The sequence below is a fragment of the Phyllobates terribilis genome, unplaced genomic scaffold, assembly GCF_046119375.1.
Source record: "Phyllobates terribilis strain yellow unplaced genomic scaffold, ASM4611937v1 Scaffold_4__5_contigs__length_816908805, whole genome shotgun sequence".
NCBI classification, from domain to species: Eukaryota; Metazoa; Chordata; class Amphibia; order Anura; family Dendrobatidae; genus Phyllobates; species Phyllobates terribilis.
In genome coordinates this window covers 599,323,275-599,342,621 of record NW_027362764.1, presented here as the reverse complement: position 1 = coordinate 599,342,621, position 19,347 = coordinate 599,323,275, and the positions used below count along the sequence as shown (strand labels likewise).

Here is a 19,347-nt window from a genome sequence, read left to right as displayed (position 1 = left end):
TACCTGGTTAAGGAGGTAGATCCGCATCCATCAGCTAATTGTCAGGACAGCATTGATAAAGAAAAGTGGGTTTTCTTAATACTGATTTTAAAGCAAGAAGTCAGCTATGGGGTGAAGACACACAATGGCCAATTGCCGCACGATTTTGTTGTGGGTGGAGGGTTGGCCGTGTGACCTCTGCCATCATTATTTGTGATACCCAGCACAAGATTTAAAATACGTTCAAGTAATACAATAAGAATAAGTCTGACACTACGGTCTTTATCCTCAGGGGAGAAGTTTTAGCGATGTAATTGGCACAGAAGAGATTGCGGAGTTTGTAATCAACAATGAGGAAACCAAAATTGTAAGTTCATCATGAAAAGCAGAATGTGGTCTGAAAAGGAGGTCTACTAATGGGATGAATATATTATTATTTTGAAATAAAGTCGGACCTCTGATAATTGTGACGTTAAAGGAACAAGTGAATTGATTAGTAATGTAACATTTCTCTCCTACTTTCTTAATCTTCCAGGCGAGATTAAAGTTATTTCCAAAGGAAACTGGAGAGCTGCACATCCTCGGTATAGTCTATAATCTCAGCACAATTCAGGCTGCGAACAGCCTCGATGGAGTCACACCACCCAACAATGTACCGACAGGTAAGACCGTCGCAAGTTTCAGTTCTGTCTTCTGATTTGCACACAGATTACCGCAAATTGTGACATAGTGTTAGTACTGCGTGCAGGGTTGTACTAATGTCACAGGAACAAAATTTTCAATCTTTTTCTCGCACAACTTTTTGTTCCTCTCTATTCCTGTAAACAAAACAGTAGTTTTTAAAGGTTTTATCTGTAAAGTTTCCTGGACATAAAGAAAAAAAACACCTTTTAGAGCTCATTAGTAATTCTGCCAACAAGATTTTTAAAGGGGTTGTCCACTACTAGGGTAACCCCTTCTTGATCTGAATGTTTGGCACCGATAATCTAGAAACTTATACCGACCTCCCGTGTCTTTCCAGCAGTATCAGCACTTGCATTCCTGGGACTCTCATGCGGTTGCTATGACACGTTAGCCTGGCGTCCCATCAGCACCGGTGCCACTGTCCCTCCTTCGGACGTATTAAACATCGATGAAATCAGAGATCAGTTGCAGCCCGGGCTGCATGTTGATGTTCAATACGTTCGAAGGCAAGCGTAGGGCTCACGTGTTGTCATAACCGCATGTGAGCCCCAGGAACACAAGTGCTGGAAAGGCTTCGGAGGGGAGTATAAGTGTTTATATTTTATCGCGCCAAACATTCAGATCAAGAAGGGGCTGTCATAGTAGTCGACAACCCCTATAATAGTGTACTGTTACATTGTTTTACTGTTTCTTGTTACTATAATGTCTATTTTATTTACCTTAGGAAAGTTCATATCTAATGGGATGTCAGTCCGAGGACGGCAGGACTTAGAAATACAGGGTCCTCGACTTAATAGTACTAAGGAAGAAAAAACATCCATTCAGTATGGACCTGACCGCCGGCTAGACCCAATTATCACCCCACAGATGCCTTTATTGGAGGTAAATTTTGTTCCCTATTCTTAAAAATAATCATTAGGAGGAAACCATTTTTATGGTCTGTTGTTAAGCTCCTTGTACAGACAGCCATTTTTAAGTTTTTCCTTCCGCCTCCCAGCCGTGTGTGTATATATTAATCCACTTTATTGGGCTTGTACAATTGAGTATTGTAAAATTGCCAGTCTCCTGTGAGGCCCACCCTCAATTGGAGTAGTAGTATGGCATATTCTGGCTGCGTTGACAATACCATCAGTAATCATGACCGAGCTGGGTCACAGAAAAGACAAAAGCTTCTCCACCGTCCTCATATCCTACCGCTTACATGCTGCTGTCAGGTATGCCAGGAGAGCTCACAGCCCTGTTTAAATCAGGGCTGTGTAGTAGGTAAGCCAATCCTCTGACTCCTCAATTTCCATACTCCGACTCCCTCATACATGGCTCATGTTTAAGTGATAAATTTACTGTAGCACAGATTCATCTCCGCTAAAAGTCTAGACCCTTAGATCAGGAACAGGACAGACATTTATAGGACATTTCATAACATTCATAAATTCTTATGGAAAAATATTCCCCGCAAACTGCATTGAATTACTGTACCCAATTTATTATGGGAATTGGCTGTTTCGTCCCCAGCATTTGGCCCCCAGGATGTTTTGCCCTCGCACATCTCACCCCCGCACATATCACCCCCAGTTCGCCCCCGTCCGGGGGCGAATCTTTCTGGGGGCGAAACTTCCTATAACCCACCCCCGGTTCAGTGAGGGCTCCGGCGCTGATTATTACAGCTGACATGTGCCTGCAACAGTCGCGGGTGGAATCGCGATCCACCCACAGCTGTTAACATGTTAAATGCCACTGTCAATCTCTGTCATTTAACATCGCCGCGCCAGAAGAGCGTCACTTACCCCGCCCATCAGTGACCCCGTCACGTGATCGTGGGTCACCGATGGGTGGGCATGACAACCCTGGGTCTGCAGCAGACCCCAGTGGTTGTCATGTAAAGATCGCTATGAGCACCACTTAGTGGTCCGTGCTCATAGCACAGGAGCATTTCTGCTACATAGAGGTGGATCTGCTCATCACCTCTATGTAGCTGAGGTAATCAGACAGTTGCTGCTTCTAGTCTCCTAGTTACAAAAAATGTTTTTTACAAAATATAAGTTTAAATCACCCCCCTTTTGCCCCATTCAAAATAAAATAATAAAAAATAAACCCCACATACACATATTTGGTATCGCCGCGTTCAGAATCGCCTGATCTATCAATATGAAAAAAGAATCCGATCGGTAAACGGCGTAACAAGAAAAAAATTCCAAACGCCAGAATTACGTTTTTTTTGGTCGCCGCAACAATGCAATAAAATGCAATAACAGCCAATCAAAACATCGTATCTATCCCAAAATGGTATCAATAAAAACGCCAGCCCGGCACGCAAAAAATAAGCCCTCACCCAGTTTCGGAAAATGCCACCATTTTTTTTTTTTTTTTTTTCTTCTTCTTTAGCAAACTTTGGATTTTTTTTCACCACTTAAATAAAAAAGAACCTATACATGTTTGGTGTCTACAAACTCGAAATGACCTGGAGAATAATAATGGCAGGTCAGTTTTAGCATCCAGTGAACGTGGAAAGAAAAAAAAAAAAACTGTGGCATTGCATTTTTTTTGCTATTTCAGCGCACTTGGAATTTTTTTTCCCTTTTTCCAGTACACGATATGGTAAAACTAGTAATGACGTTTAAAAGTACAACTCATCCTGCAAAAAATAAACCCTCACACGGCCATATTGACCAAAAAATAAAAACACTATGGCTCTGGGAACAAGGGGAGCAAAAAACAAAAATGCAAAGAAACGGAAAATCCCAAGGTCGCGAAAGGGTTAAAATGATTCCTGATGTGAAGGGATCCGCTGAGTGGTTGTTTAATACTCACCTTATGAAGTTTTCATAAAATTACGTCTTGTGTGCTTTGGGGTGGAACGCGGGGCAGGGTCCTCTTCTCCTTCTCCACCCTCCCACCAGTCTCCTCTGTTTCTTCTGCAGGAGACTGATTATCCCCTTTAAAATTCAGTGCTGCCATCATCATGTTGGCGGCGCGTGCGCAGTGGGAGCCGACGTCCTATTTGCAGGACTTCAATAAAATTATGCTGGAGGCGACGCATGCGCAGATCGAGATTTCGGCCCTGACCTTTTATTTTATTTTATTTTTTTCATTTGTTTTTGGGTAGGGGGGGTGGGGGGTTTGTTTTCATAAAAATATTGTTTTGTATATTTACACCAATCTATGGCGTAGCGGCACGACAGACTCATTTTTCTGGCTATTTCAGTGCTCTGCTTGGTTTTATAGACAAATGGTAAGATATTGAGGTATTTTCTAAAGATGTTGGCATTGACTGTGATAAATGGTGGGACCCAGGGATTATCTATTCTGCCTGTCCCAGAAAGATTGAGAAGCCGTGGTTTTATGGTAAAGTTCAGGGACCAGGGATTTGCTTTCCATTTCTGTCCTATAGCGTAAAACCAGGACTTGCTGCAACCCCTTTAAATATTGTGGGCGAGTAGATTAAACTGCTGGATTGATGGTCTGATGTGTGTGCTGCTGCCCATTTTAATGCTTTCTTAATCATTTAATGGATTTCTTACACTGACAGGTGTTCTTCATAAATTTTCCCACCGGACTGTTATGTGGTGAAATCAGAAAAGCTCATGTTGAGTTTGTGAATGTAAGCAAAAGTCCGCTGACGGGGCTCAAAGTCGTGTCCAAGAGGCCGGAGTTCTTTACATTTGGCAGCAATACGGCAGCACTGACGCCGCTGAGTCCTGCAGCGTCGGAGAACTGCAGTGCCTATAAAACGGTTATTACGGATTCTACCTCTGGGTGCTCGGTGCTGACCTCATCTGTTACCCCAGTAGACTTTGGTTTTGGTGGTGGAAAACAACCAGAAGTTGTAGATATTCCACTTACGGACTCTGTGCTAGCTCCTGGTGCATCTGTGCAGCTTCCACTTTGGCTTCGAGGACCTGATGAAGAAGGAGTTCACGAGATAAACTTTTTATTTTACTATGAAAGCACAGAAAAGCAGTCACGGATGCGGTAAGTTTCTCTTCTGGGGTTCATCCAAGGTGTCTGTTAATGCTGTATAGTGGATATAATATTCATATACCACTATTGCATGATGGATGGATGATAAATCACTAGCTCCTTACTAAGAGTAAATTATTTTTGTGTGATGTGCAGGAGGCTTCACAAGTATTTTTACTCCTTAGCCACAGAGTGTTAAGACACAGTGCAGTCATATGCACCAGCAAGTCGTTGAATGTTCGGGCTACAGTCTGTAGAAGCAATGCATTAGAAGATGGGGAGAGCAAAGGAGAGAACATTCTCGTCTTTGTGGATGTGGAAAACATGAACACTGTAAGTTACTAAGGCTGTAGCTGCATGCCCACTGAAGAGCAAAGGGACTCTCTGTTACAGTGTACTATGTGTATAGACTTGCTCTTTATTTTACTGTGTAGCTGGCTGTATCTATGCTGTGAACAGACAGATTGCTGGCCCTAGATACAGTGCCTACAAGTAGTATTCAACCCCCTGCAGATTTAGCTGGTTTGATAAGATGCAAATAAGTTAGAGCCTTCAAACTGCAAACGAGAGTAGGTTTTATGAACAGAAGCATAAATCTTACAAACCAAAAAGTTATGTTGCTCAGTTGAATTTTATTAAATTTTAAACATAAAAGTGTGGGTCAATTATTATACAACCCCTATGTTTAATATTTTGTGGAATAACCTTTGTTTGCAATTACAGCTAATAATCGTCTTTTATAAGACCTGATCAGGCCGGCACAGGTCTGTGGAGTTATCTTGGCCCACTCCTCCATGCAGATCTTCTCCAAGTTAGCTAGGTTCTTTGGGTGTCTCATGTGGACTTTATTCTTGAGCTCCTTCCACAAGTTTTCAATTGAGTTAAGGTCAGGAGACCTAGGCCACTCCAACACCTTGACTTTTTCCCTCTTGAACCAGGCCTTGGGTTTCTTGGCTGTGTGCTTTGGGTCGTTGTCTTGTTGGAAGATGAAATTACGACCCATCTTAAGATCCTTGATGGAGGAGCGGAGGTTCTTGGCCAAAATCTCCAGGTAGGCCGTGCTATCCATCTTCCCATGGATGCGGACCAGATGGCCAGGCCCCTTGGCAGAGAAACAGCCCCACAGCATGATGCTGCCACCACCATGCTTGACTGTAGGGATGGTATTCTTGGGGTCGTATGCAGTGCCATCCAGTCTCCAAACGTCACGTGTGTGGTTGGCACCAAAGATCTCGATCTTGGTCTCATCAGACCATAGAACCTTGAACCAGTCTGTCTCAGAGTCCTCCAAGTGATCATGAGCAGACTGTAGACGAGCCTTGACATGACGCTTTGAAAGTAAAGGTACCTTACGGGCTCGTCTGGAACGGAGACCATTGCGGTGGAGTACGTTACTTATGGTATTGACTGAAACCAATGTCCCCACTGCCATGAGATCTTCCCGGAGCTCCTTCCTTGTTATCCTTGGGTTAGCCTTGACTCTTCGGACAAGCCTGGCCTCGGCACGGGAGGACACTTTCAAAGGCTGTCCTGGCCGTGGAAGGCTAACAGTAGTTCCATAAGCCTTCCACTTACGGATGATGCTCCCAACAGTGGAGACAAGTAGGCCCAACTCCTTGGAAAGGGTTTTGTACCCCTTGCCAGCCTTGTGACCCTCCACGATCTTGTCTCTGATGGCCTTGGAATGCTCCTTTGTCTTTCCCATGTTGACCATGTCTGAGTGCTGTTCACAAGTTTGGGGAGGGTCTTAAATAGTCATAAAAGGCTGGCAAAAGAGATCTTTAATCCACACATGTGAAGCTCATTATTCTTGGTGCCTGAACTACTTCTTAATACTTTTGGGGGACCAAACAGAATTCTTGTGGTTTGAGGGGTTGAATAATAAATGACACTCTGAATTAACTTTTAACGTTTTAAAAAACAAAAAAAACAAAAACAAAATTTGCTGCAGTGCATTTCCCACTTCCAGGCTGATCTACAGTACAAATGTCACAATGCCAAGTTAATTCCGCATGTGTCAACCAGCTAAATCTGCAGGGGGTTGAATACTACTTGTAGGCACTGTATATTGTGAGACCGACATGTAGCTGTGCGAGAAATAACCCACCATTGCTCCAGCTTTTCCTAGAAGTCGGAATCCTTTTGAAAAGCCCCCTCTAGGTTATATGCACACAAGGTCTTTTTCTGCAGACTTCACCTGGAATGCGCCTTAAGTGTTGCAGAACCTCTGCAATAGATGAACAAAATGCACAGCAGCGTAAAAACCATGTTGTTGTGCACAAGCTTATGTCACTTTTAACCGCTTCAGAGTTCAGGAACTGTGATGCAGTTTACAGACGTAAGGTGTTCATTCTTCGGCCTGCCTTCTAGGCAGCCACTTACCACTATAGTGCAAAATAAAGAGCGGAAAAAGTGACAGCAAAGTTGCTTCAGGAAAAAGACTGCAGGCGTTTTCATGCTGAGGCTTCACCTTGAAAAGCACAGCGGCCCCTAAAGAACGTCATGGACACATACCCTCACTGAACTTAAATATTAGAAAACCCTTATATTAGTGCACTCCTTAATCTTATTGGCCTGCTGGACTGCCCATTACAATTGCTATGTATGCCTGAATATGTTCAGTAATTGCAGCCTTATAGGGCCGGATTCATTAAGAATAGAGACTTACACGCCAGTCTTAATGATTGTGCAGTAGTATGTGCCCTATTCATTAAGAGGCACACGCCACTTAATGAATTCAGCCGCATCTTCAGTGGTGTGCGCCTCCTTGCGCTTCACCAGAAATGCTATCCCAGTCAGGGACTTGAGTAACCTTTCTGTCGGAAGCAATGGCGAAACCTTTGATGAATTCAAATTTCTCCTTGGTCCTTTGATTTATACTATTGTGCTGCAAACCTAAAAATGCTGGATAGTTGGGCGTTATCCCTCTGATTTGGCTATGGAAAATTTTTTTTTAGTTTTCTGCCAAAAAAAAAAATCACTTGATTGTGACGAATTTTCTCTATGTCCAAATTGTGAATAACTTGTTCTTAAAAAGTAACTAATCATTCACAAAAAATGTTTGTGTTTTTTCTTTTTTTTATTTGCCTGCAGATTGGTTGGGCCCAAGTCCTGAAACCCCCAGTGATTGCCCAAGACCCCTGTAGTGCTCGCTCAGACAGGAAGCTCACAGCCTAGGCTTTCTATTGCCACTGTACTCCGCTCTGTGCACTTCTCAGCACCTCTCAGGGGTCTTTAGAGGTATTGGTGGGTGTCTCAGAACTGAGACCCCCCACGAGCTGCAGGCAGGTAAATGGACAAAAAATCTAAATTGAGAAAAATGTCAAATTGAGAGTTGGGAATCTCCTATACACCTTACATTGTCAGCCGAAATGTGTGGTTTTAGACAACTTTTTTAATGTGTATGTGGGCCTTAACTACCTGTTCCCCTCTCGCCATTCGGAATATTCCCCAGAGTCAAGCGTCCGACAAAAAGCTATCTCAAGTGTTTGGCCAGCCATCACATGCAGTCCTGTGTTAGATTTATGATCATGGTTAGTATAAATGCATAGTATAGCATTGCTGTTAGTTAGTAATTATTGTAACACAATTTTGTTTTTGGATTCTAGAGTGAAGCCGGTATTAGAGAATTTCATATAGTACAAGTGTCCAGCAGTAGTAGAAACTGGAAGCTGCAGAAGTCAGTCAACCCCCCAGCCGATAAAGGTATATTATGTGACCATAACATTTATAGTTTGGTTTCCCAACTCTTTATAAAGAAATCATTGTTACATACAGCCTCCAAAACTGCAAATAAGTCTAGTGAGTCGGAGCCGAGATAGCTGTAAAAAAGGGTGTAATTGTCAGGCAGTAGTGGAAAACTCTTGTTGGGCTTCAAAGATGCAGTTTTTTTGAGCTAGAGACGGGAGGAGATCGAGCAGAAATAACTTCCTTTTATATTTTCCATTCCTTTTTGTATCCACTTCTGGTTTTGATTTTAAAAAGTGCATCAAAACCTGACTGTATGATTCCAGCGTTTAAAGGGATTGTCTGGCCTTGGGGTACAAGTCTGTAGTCGCTCTACTTGCACTGCGAGTTGTGAGAATTGTCTGATGCTGTGAGTGGCAGCAAGCATGTGATTTAGATACATGCGGTCACATGCTAACTAGACATGCGTGGCCTCTTCAATGCAAGTGTATTGAGCGAAGCCGGATGCTGCTAGTCAGAATGTGGCCAGAAGTATGCAAATCACATACTTGCAGTCACATTAAGCATGTGCCCAAGGCGATATGCAGTGATCATTTCCCCACTGATTGCCCCTAGGCAGTGATTAGATATGGTCCTGCCAAAGCAGCATAGCGAGACCCAAGCTGAATCACTTTTATTTTAATTTTCAAAAATGGAGGTCCCTGTGTTCACAACAGTGTACTGCCCCTAAATGCTGAGCCACAAAGCGTCGCTGTACTGTATGACTGGCTGTGTTGGTAGTAGTGCTTCTAGTATGACAAAAGCTACCCATAGCATGCAATAAGGCTGGCCAGAACAACTTCTTTGAGAATTGATGCTTGCAAAGGCCCCAAAACATTCACATACCCGTGAATGGGAGCCTTATTGTCATTTACAAAATGGAGCTGTATGGCAGTGTGCAGGGAACCTGTCCGTTAATACATTTTTTACCTGCAGCTATAGTGGTATTCTTCAGGCAAATACGGTTTTAAATATATGCCCTCTAAGTGGAGGTTCTGCTGCAGTAAGAAAACAAAGCTTTATTCTCCCTGCAGCCGCTCTGTCATCTGTGCAGTACTGGGGCACAGCGGGCAGTCAGCGCTCAGCACACAGTGAGTGTGTAATCCTGCCCCATGACGGACAGCCTGCTCCGCAGCGTGGGAGCAGAGCAGAGGATTGTATCTCTGTACAGAGAATACAGCTCTATTTTCTCATGAAGTTACAGTCAGCCACATGTTTTTAAATTAGTAATTACCTGGAGATTACCACTATGGCTGCAGGTGAATGCTATTTTTTTTTTTTAATGACCAGCTCCCACTTTAAAGAGGTTGTCGACACACCGCAAGTTCTGGTGATTTTAGTTTTGAGGAGTGTAGTAATCACACCAGACACTGTAAAGTAATCTGATGTAACTGTTTTAAGGACTTGTTCACACAATGAAATTTGACATGCAAAGTGGCAGCAGAATCTGCATTAACACTGACAATCCACATCCTATAATATATGGTCGAGCATGTTCCTTTTTTCACATGGAAGTGATGACCCGTCGCCTCATTGAAGGAGGCTAATCCTTGTGTGAATCTGTTGTGCATCCTCAGCAAATTCAGCCTAAGCCTCAGGTTTCTTCTGCTCAGCTCGAAGTAAAAAAGCGGTCAGATTTGCAGTACCCGATTCATACATTTGTGTAGTGACCCTGAGAGCTCAGCAAAGACGTTGCAGACGTTGAAAACCAATTTTTCTTTTGTCCCATAACAGATACTAAACTGACCGGCAGAGAGAGGGCTAAAATGTGCTTCAAAGTGGTCCGGTGCAAACAATCCTCATTAGGTAGGTGACCCTCAGTATGAGAGATTCTCAGTTTACATTATGCATCTGCATTTTATGTTTTTAATGTTACTGATGAGCATTAAATGTGGGACGGCAACGTACATGATAAAAACATAGCCATTGGCAGACTTCTGTCCTAGCTATGCTATGCATCCCTGTCCAAGCCAAGGCCCTATGCTAACACAGCATCACGCAGTGGGGTTGTCCTGGTCCCACCGCATCGGCAGTAGGCTGTGTGTGGAGCCGGAGCAGTACAGCCCGTACACTGGTAATGGAGGTGTTCTGGTGCTGCAGCACCGCTCTAATTGGAGTGTATGGGATTGGTCTATTTCTGGCTGCAGTAAAACCTGCCATCATCTGATTGTTGGGGGTGTCGAGGGCCAGGACCCACTGATCTGACTTTGATATTAATTACCTATCTCAAGGATAGGTCCCCATAGTCCTGGACAACCCCTTTAATTTCTAAGATCATACAACCTTGTGGGTCATAAAGACCTGCTGACATCTCACACATTGTGTACAGGTGAAATTTTGTAATGGTCACTGACCGGAGACCAATGGACACCTTAATTGTTTTTCTATTTCCACCATATCTGTAGACTCTTCCACTCCTGGATAAGCGATGTTATAATTGGTAGACTAATGCTGTATATGTTCTGAACATCACTGTTTATGCATTTAGGTGCTGACCAGCCTTCAGACAGATACACCTTTGGCGACATTGTTTTTGGAGGAGAACAGGTATGCCATGTTATCTGTATACATAGCCTGGAGGGGGTTAGTCGCTGGGAGTTACTGAGCCCACAGTGGACAGCTCTTCTGGAGGTGGAGTGAAGATAGACCTTTTCCTGATATTTGCACGCCCCGCTGTGGCATTTGTATTCTTTTCAGCGGCTCATTACAATGGGTTTTTTATTTTGCAGATAATAAGCTCAACCACTCCCTGTGCAGATTTTTTTTTCCGAAATTGCTTATTAAAATTGAAAAAAAAAACGCTTCTTCATACAAACGGAGCAGCAAAATCCTCACCTGATGAAGCGGTTCGGTTAATACAGAAGTGCAGTGAAGTAAACCTTAATATAATTCTATTATGGAAGGTGAGTCCTGGGAACAGTTGCATTGCATACAATGGTGTGATCTAGGATTATATGGTTAGATCATTACATGAAAAGTCAGAAATCACCAGCTTGAGTTCATGAGATCAATTTTTTCTTTTTTCTGTTGAAAAGAGGGATGGGAGCTCGGATCAAGGGAGGAGGGGGACACATTCCTTAATATACCTGGAGGGAATGTTTCCTCTTCTCCCGAGAGCCACGAACTGGGCCTCATTTTCATTAAAAAGACGAATAAGAGCACGGGTGTCACGAAAATGATGTGATCAGAGCGCGGTAACACATCTGTTGGATCACTTGATCTAGTATTTATAGTCTGCTACCGCACTCCATTGTTTTAGATGTGTGGCATGATGCTGGAATCACACTGGTGTATCTCTAGGTTATGCCTTCACTTTGATTGGTGGGGGTGTGACTTCAGGGACCCCCACCAATCCTGTTGTTTTTCTTCAGAGCAGCGCTCCTGGTCAACTGGCTGTACAGGACACTGCAGGTTGCCCTATTCCCACAGATGGGGTTCTGTTGCCATTCCCTGCTCTGAGTGGCCACGTCTGTGAAGACGCTGTAATAAATTAGTGGTGTGACCCCTCTATTCTAATCGGTATGATCTGTCCACACCACCAACCGTAAAACAATGATATAAGTTATTGATATGCCTTGTCAGGAATGTTATCATTTAAGGTTGAAGGACTATTCCCATGTCCAAGATCCTATCCCACTATGTAGTAGGTATAATAATAATAGAAAATGACTCCAATTAAAAATGTAGTATTGTTCTTCTGATTATCCCATGTGCAGGGCATTGCTTTAGCTTCGATATCTATGGTTACGACCACTAACAGCTAACTGTCACTATGAGTGGTCGTAACCATGAATACCTAAGCAACTGCAATGCCCTGCACATAGGTAAGCGACATAGCAAATCAGAAGAACTAGACTACATTTCTAATTGGAGGTATTTGCTAATATTATTATTACACCTACTACATATTGGAATAGATCTTTGATATGGGAATATCCCTTTAAGCTACAGAAGGAAAAACCAATGTATTATTAATACCTCACTAAAGCCAAGTTAATCTTTAAAGAGCTGAATGATTGTTGATAAGGGAACAGAATTTTCTATTTTACCCCCAGCTCTTCTTGAACCATAAGTAATGGCAGCCATGGCCCTCAGTGCTATCAAGTGATTAATGTCTCGACGGTTCTCATTTCAGGCGTATGTAATAGAAGATAACAAGCAACTAATCTTAGAAGGCCAGCATCATGTGATGGTGAACACGATGGGGGCAGAGGCCTTGTCTTTTCCACAGAAGCAGGTGATCCACTGTCTGCTGACTACAGTAATGTTGTCTGGTATATAGACATACAGCCCATCGCTCAGCCTGTTGCCTGATTATTGCTGTTGCCTATTGCCCTGTGTAATAGCAAGTAGATGATAATAGACAAAAAATAATCTGCTGCCAGACCTACTGTGGCCACAGTTTATCTCTTACAGAAAGGAAACATGGGGCATGTTGAACTCTCATATGCCCAATCTTTGTCTCCCCCTAATGACATGTTTGGCCTGTCTGATGTTTTGTATGTTATCTAGGTGCATCATTGTATTCTTCTCTCTATTGTGAACACTTTTCCAATAGAAGTCATTACTTTATACACCTTTCTATCCTCTGGATGTACAATACAAAGTTATATTGTGGTACCGTGTTAGCCAGAAAAATCAATGTAAATACTTTTAGGCTATGTGCCCACGATGCAGAAATGCTGCATATTTTTTCCACTTCTCCCTGGCAGGAAAAATGCATGCGGATTTTACATGCGTTTTTCCCGCCAGGTAGAAGCGTTTGTCAGGCGTTTTTGCATGCATTCCTGCATGCGGGTTATCAAGCGCTTTTACAAGCGATTTTAGCATCACTTGGAAAAGTGCTTGACAACTTGTTCACACTATATAAATCCATGCAACCGGCATTGATTTATAGTAGTGTGACCAAGTTGGTTAAAAAAAAAGAATAAGAATGGTAAAAAATAAAAAAAAGATTATACTCGCCTTCCGATGTCCTCCCGGTGTTTTCTCCCCTCCGTCTGGTCTGCTGTATGGGTCGCGGTGTTGTGAAGGACCTGCCATGACGTCATTGAGTCATGTGACCTGTCGCATGACTCAATGACGTCATGGCAGGTCCTTAACACCACCGCGAGCCGCCCAAGACACCGGACGCAGCAGAGAAAACGCCGGGAGGACATCGGAAGGTGAGTATAATCTTTATTTTTTTATTTTAAATTCTTTTTTTTTTTTTTACAGTTTCTATGGTACCCAGGTCTGGATGAGAGTCTCCTCTCCTCCAGACCTGGGTACCATCCGCACATTGAACCGTGTGATATCCGCATGTGCAGATGCAGTGATGCGGATGTCACGCGGTCCAATGCAAGTCAATGGTGGCGATTACGCTGCGTGTCCACAAAATTAATGGACGTGCTGCGTATTTTTCCGCAATGATGATCCGCAGCGGAAATTTCCGCAGCATGTGCACAGCACATGCGGATTATCATTGGGGACCAAGCTTGTTTTTTTTAAGCGTTTTCACTGCGGAAATTCCGCGGCAAAAAACGTTTGAAAAACGCATAGTGGGCACGCAGCCTTATGCCCAAAAATGACAAGAGTATTCTGGGAGTGATATTTTTTTTTTTCTGGTTAGCCAATAAAGGTGTATATATGCAAGCTTTCAGAGCACAGAGGCTCCTTTGTCAGGCAATATTACAAATGAATTCAAAAGATACAAGGCACAATATTTGAGAAATGTTACAGCAAACATTTGTTCATGAGGTGTAAGGGGCGATGCCTCCTACTCAGGGAGATCAAATTAGGATTTTTTGTTGCAAATGGAGAAGAGGCCCTGAGAATGTTTAATTATGTGGAAGTGTGAATTGTGTCCATGTAGTGAGTCATAAACCCAGGTGTTAGATTGAGTCCTCTTGTTAAGGAATTGAACATCCTTATCAATTTGAATTCCCAGATTTTTCTTTCCCTGTCGTCCCTGAAATGACCTTTCAGTATTAAGACTTTTAGATCTGTCATACTGTGTCCCAGGCTAGAGAAATGTTTTCCCACATGCGTGTCCAGTTCATTCTAAATTGTGTGTCTGTGTAAATTAATTCTCGTTTGCAGTTTTTGCATCGTTTCTCCAATATAGACACCTTCCGGGCGCCTTGTACATTGTATCATGTACTCCACATTGGAGGATGTACATGAAAAGACTCCTCTGTAGTCATTCTGGTTTCCAAGATGCCAGTGAATGGTATTTAGGGGTCTGGAATAGACATTAGTCGTCTTGTATAATGTTTAGTAGTAGGTCCGTAAACATTGTTACATTTCATTATTTTTCATTTAAAAAACATTTATTCTCATTTTCTGTAATTAGGAGCCACCAGATATGACTCTCCTAAGATTCAGCAGAGCAGAACATCCGACTGTAGCTGTGAGACCATCAGCAGAACAGCTCTCCAACCTGATAAAAACAAGCCTTCACTACCCAGAATCGTTCAATCATCCGTTCCATCAGAAGAGGTAATCTGAGACAGACATTTCCAGATTTCGGCCACACACCGGTGAATGCTGGTGGTCTGGATTGGCATATATGACGCTCTCTACAGGCTAGAAGCTATGTGCAGACATTGACGGTGACGTGTGAATCGCATTAGTGCGATATAGGCTATAGTTACAAATTTGAGGTTTGAAAGATGGGCACACACAATTTCGCGTCACCCTGTGGCGACATTAAAATTCAGTTTAGCACTTGTTTTTATCATACAAGATATACCATCATGATAGATTTTTTTGGACCACCACCAATCCTGAGAATGAAGGTGACACAGTGTTGGTGCAGTTATGCCCCTTGTTCACAGCACAATGCCATTCATTGCCACTAAGCTATGCAGGTATTTGCAGCCAGTCCCATTCAGGTAAACGGCCCCTACCGATCATTAAGTGATTGCTTTGCGAAGCCCTGACAAAGACCTGACTATAACCTGTCATAGCACTATGTAAGTCTACTGCCCTCTTGTGGGCGTTTATTGATACTACGCTCTTGTATGTATCGGCACTGTGTTTGATACCGCAGACTGGCGTTATCTTTATTATTGTATATTTATACTGTATTTTTGCTATTTACTTCATGTGATTAGCATGGCATACTTTATACACTATTTGAATTGTATCAATTATCACAGAAGATTTACATTCTGACCATTGGTTGTTTGTCTTGTAATTGTTGATCGCACTACATATGCTGCCATTTATTTTCACCAGTAATCAGTTATTTCCATCATATTTAATAACTAATCTTCCTTTGGTGGTGACGTCCTCTTTTCCCCATCATGTATCTATTTCAATCATTTTATCATTTTGATTTTTCCATATATACAATGAAGATTGTTTATTCTGTACTTACTTTAGCCTAGTATCTATTTTTCTTGATTTTGTGCTTTGCAATCTTTGCCTGGCAGAGACTTTGCTGATGCAGAATAACTCATGGTTGTGCTCAGTCTTGTCATGGTGAATGACCTGTGACCTGAAACTTTCTTCCACAACCTCACCTTTCTAGTAGAGTTTGGCTTCTTACCACCCAGAATTAAGCCTCTAACACAGCTGTTTGTTAATGACTGTGTTTTAACCTACATATGAAAATAGTGCTATTTCTCACCTGTTTGTAGGATTCTGTTCAGATGTATGAGTAACCAATGATACCAAAGTCCTGGACTCTGTGCAGGTGCACCTAGAAGAATTGATGCTGATTTGAAGGCACAGGGCGGTCACACCAAATATTGACTTGATTTGGATTTCTCTTTTGTTCATTCACTTTTCATTTTGTTAATGGTTTATTTTCATCAATTAACACTTCTATTTTTGAAAGCATTCCTACTTTGCAGCATTCATTTCCAAAACCTGTCTAAAACATCTGCACAAATGAAAATATGATTATACAATCTTATTTTTTAAAGTAACCAGCAGCCATGTTTCCTAGCTATAGTATGCTTTCAGTGTGTCGTATCATCATCCATATCGCACATGTCCACGGTATGAATACTTTTCCTTTGTTTTCTCTTGCAGCCTCTGTGTAGTTCCTGTTACTCTTGTGCTCTCCAATAGTTCTCAGGCTGATGTTGAAGTAATAATTGATTTAAGACATAAGACAACAGGGTACGTATGTATAGATGTGCTGATCTTCCCTCCGTTTTGTACTGGTTTTCAGAATTTGCACAGGGCCATATCAAGTGCTAACACTTAGTAGTATAGACTGAGCATGGCGATGTATTGATACTAGTGCAGTATAGGAGCAATGGCTTGTAAGTCAGACTCCACATTGGGCCTCATTCAGACGTCCATGTTGCACTTACATGTCATGTTCTATCCATGTTTTTCCCCAGATACAACACGTACCCATTATAATCTATGGGGCTGTTCACATGTCGTTTGTTGTGTTTTTTGTTTTTTTTCTCCTTTAAATTCACGAACCGTGTATGTGTGCAAAACTCACGGGGATGTGTTTATTTTATTTTTATTTTTTTTATTTTTAGCAGCACATATGAAAAGGGCCAATACAAGTCTATGGGTTCGTCAAAAACATGTACAGCACATGGATGGCATCAGTGTGCTGTCTGTATTAAACATTGCAAAGTATAGGGGAAGCTTTGTCATTTAGTTATCCATCCGTGAAAAACACTGATGACCACACTGCTGGTGAAAACTGACACATGGACCGTACACTGAGGGTATGTGCCCATGATAAGGAGCTGCTGCAGCACAGCCGCACGGCTTCAGCCCTCATTATGATAATGAGGCCGCTATATATATATATATTTTTTTTTTTTCACATGCGGACTTTCCTCATTGATAAGTCTATGGGGAAAGTCCACATGCGGACCCGCAAGAGAATTTGATATTCTGCGGGTCTGAAAGATGTGCCACATTTCAGTTTCTGTGGGTGATCAGCACATAGATGCATAGTGGACATGAGATTTCTAGAAATCCCATCCACTATGCTGTAACATCTGGACGCATGAACACGCAGCATCAAACCCGCAGAATTTCCTGATCGTGGGCACATACCCTGATCCAAAACACTGATGACACCAGTACCATTTTGTTCAGACGTGTGAACAAGGACTTATGCATTATTTTCCAAGCCGTTTTGAACAAGCTTGCTTCATATGTGGGTATCTTCATATATATGGACATGATGTGCTGATACTTTGTAACTTTCAGTAATACAGAACTCCTTTTAAAGAGCAACTTCAACAGAAATGGAGCAAGTACTAAAATCATATTTAGCTATATTTGTGCACAGAATCAATCAATATATCCATTATTACAGCTCACACAATCATATTCACTTGGTTTTCTGAGACTCCAGATTCTTAGAAGGGTTGTCCACTACCTGGTCAATATCTTCCTAAATTCTAAAGAATCCCAGATAAAATAACAAAAACAAATGCCTCTCAGACTAGCACCATTCAGGCAATTTCAGCACTGTGGCTTCAGTGGTCACCGCTGAGAGACCATCAGTTGCAGTCTTCACATCAGATGAAACTGTGAGTGCTTTAGTGTTCCAAAGTCATGTAATCACCAGGAGGCACAGTGCCGACATATTTTAAGAAGGTATTGTCAGGTAGTGAACACCCCTTCTATCTTTATCCTCTAGTTTACAGCCCCTGCTCTGTAGCACGGCAAGACCTCTGGGAAGTCACAATTTTTTTTTCTCCTTTATGTTTGCAGTCCTGAAGCTTTAGAAATCCATGGTTCTTTTACTTGGCTTGGACAAACTCAGTACAAACTCCAGCTGAAAAGCCACGAAGTATTTAGCCTGAAACTAAACGCTTGTTTTGTGCACACTGGAATCTATAATCTCGGGACTCCAAGAGTGTTTGCTAAGCTGGCCAACCAAGTCACGCTATTCGAGACCAATCAGCAGAACTCCATGCCGGCATTGATCGTCATCAATAACGTGTGACTTCTCTCCCAACGGATGAAATGACCATGAAGACTCACGTTCCCAAATGTCTGGAGTGTAAAACACCTTCCTCCTCATATAATGCTGTGAGATTCCAGTAGGAAACACTTAGGTTATTGACTTTTAATATTCCCTTATGCAAGACATTTGGAACTGACCGATTCACCTACCTGCTCTGTATATAAAACTCATTTAATTTTACCAGGGGGAAAGCAAAATATTTTCTCTTAGTCCATTTAAGTGTTTCCGAAGAATACCTATGGTCTATAGGCCCATTTATGTGAGGTGTTGCTGTCAATTTTGCACTTTTGGTCTTCATGGCTGTTAATTTCCCAAAACGTAGCTAGATTTGTTTTGAAGGTGTTTTACTATTCGATGTAGACGAAAGCAAAATGCTAATGACAGTTTTGCTTCAAGTCTGTAACAACTTGTTTCATCTCAGTACAGAATGCACTATTTTACACAACCATAACCTTAAAGTCAAGCGATTTACTCTATTGTGTAACTTTACCAATTAAAATCGCCTCCGTATGATGAAAAGTACACTTTTGAATAGAGGATGATGTATTATATTTATAACATTGTATTGTACATAGAATAAAACATATGCCATATTTGCTGTTTTAAAGCCTTTCCTTGCATATAATAGGCTGTTCAAAGGGCCATAATATATACTACTTGTTGCTTAATTCTGTTAACAGTATATAATAATGTACATACTACATTAAAAGTTTTAACAAGTACGTGAGTACACAAATTGATTATTTATATTTTCACATTTTTGCCTTTTTATGGTGTATTTATTGCTTCATTGGGGGACACAGGTAACCACTGACGCAGATCGAGGCCCTAGCCAAGTCCGCCTTTGAGGCTGCTGACGCTTCTCTCTGTCCCGCCTTTGCTTCCACCTGGGTAGCCTAGTCGGTTTCCACCTGGGCAAAACTTCTTCGGCAGGGCATTTTATCAGTGGCCTCACCAGACGAACTAGCTGATCTTGCGGATCAGATGGCTCACTCAGGCAAATATTTTTGCCTACCCAGATGGAAGCAAAGGTGGGACAGAGGGAAGCGCCAGCAACC

General features: G+C 42.1%; 1 protein-coding gene across 2 annotated transcripts in view; it reads left to right on the top strand.

The window, feature by feature from the left end:
• The window catches only part of TRAPPC8 (trafficking protein particle complex subunit 8), a 61,820-nt gene extending 42,938 nt beyond the window's left edge, over positions 1 to 18,882 (top strand). For both annotated transcript variants that reach the window (XM_073679205.1, XM_073679206.1), the window contains 13 exons: positions 272 to 346; positions 515 to 641; positions 1,388 to 1,545; positions 4,190 to 4,632; positions 4,806 to 4,953; positions 8,229 to 8,325; positions 10,081 to 10,152; positions 10,835 to 10,893; positions 11,076 to 11,249; positions 12,482 to 12,583; positions 14,681 to 14,826; positions 16,369 to 16,458; positions 18,034 to 18,882. In XM_073679205.1, coding sequence (XP_073535306.1) covers positions 272 to 346; positions 515 to 641; positions 1,388 to 1,545; positions 4,190 to 4,632; positions 4,806 to 4,953; positions 8,229 to 8,325; positions 10,081 to 10,152; positions 10,835 to 10,893; positions 11,076 to 11,249; positions 12,482 to 12,583; positions 14,681 to 14,826; positions 16,369 to 16,458; positions 18,034 to 18,268 — 1,926 coding nt within the window. In that variant the 3' untranslated portion in view covers positions 18,269 to 18,882. The remainder of the gene's footprint in view (positions 1 to 271; positions 347 to 514; positions 642 to 1,387; positions 1,546 to 4,189; positions 4,633 to 4,805; positions 4,954 to 8,228; positions 8,326 to 10,080; positions 10,153 to 10,834; positions 10,894 to 11,075; positions 11,250 to 12,481; positions 12,584 to 14,680; positions 14,827 to 16,368; positions 16,459 to 18,033) is intronic.
• The last annotated feature ends 465 nt before the right edge of the window (positions 18,883 to 19,347 follow it).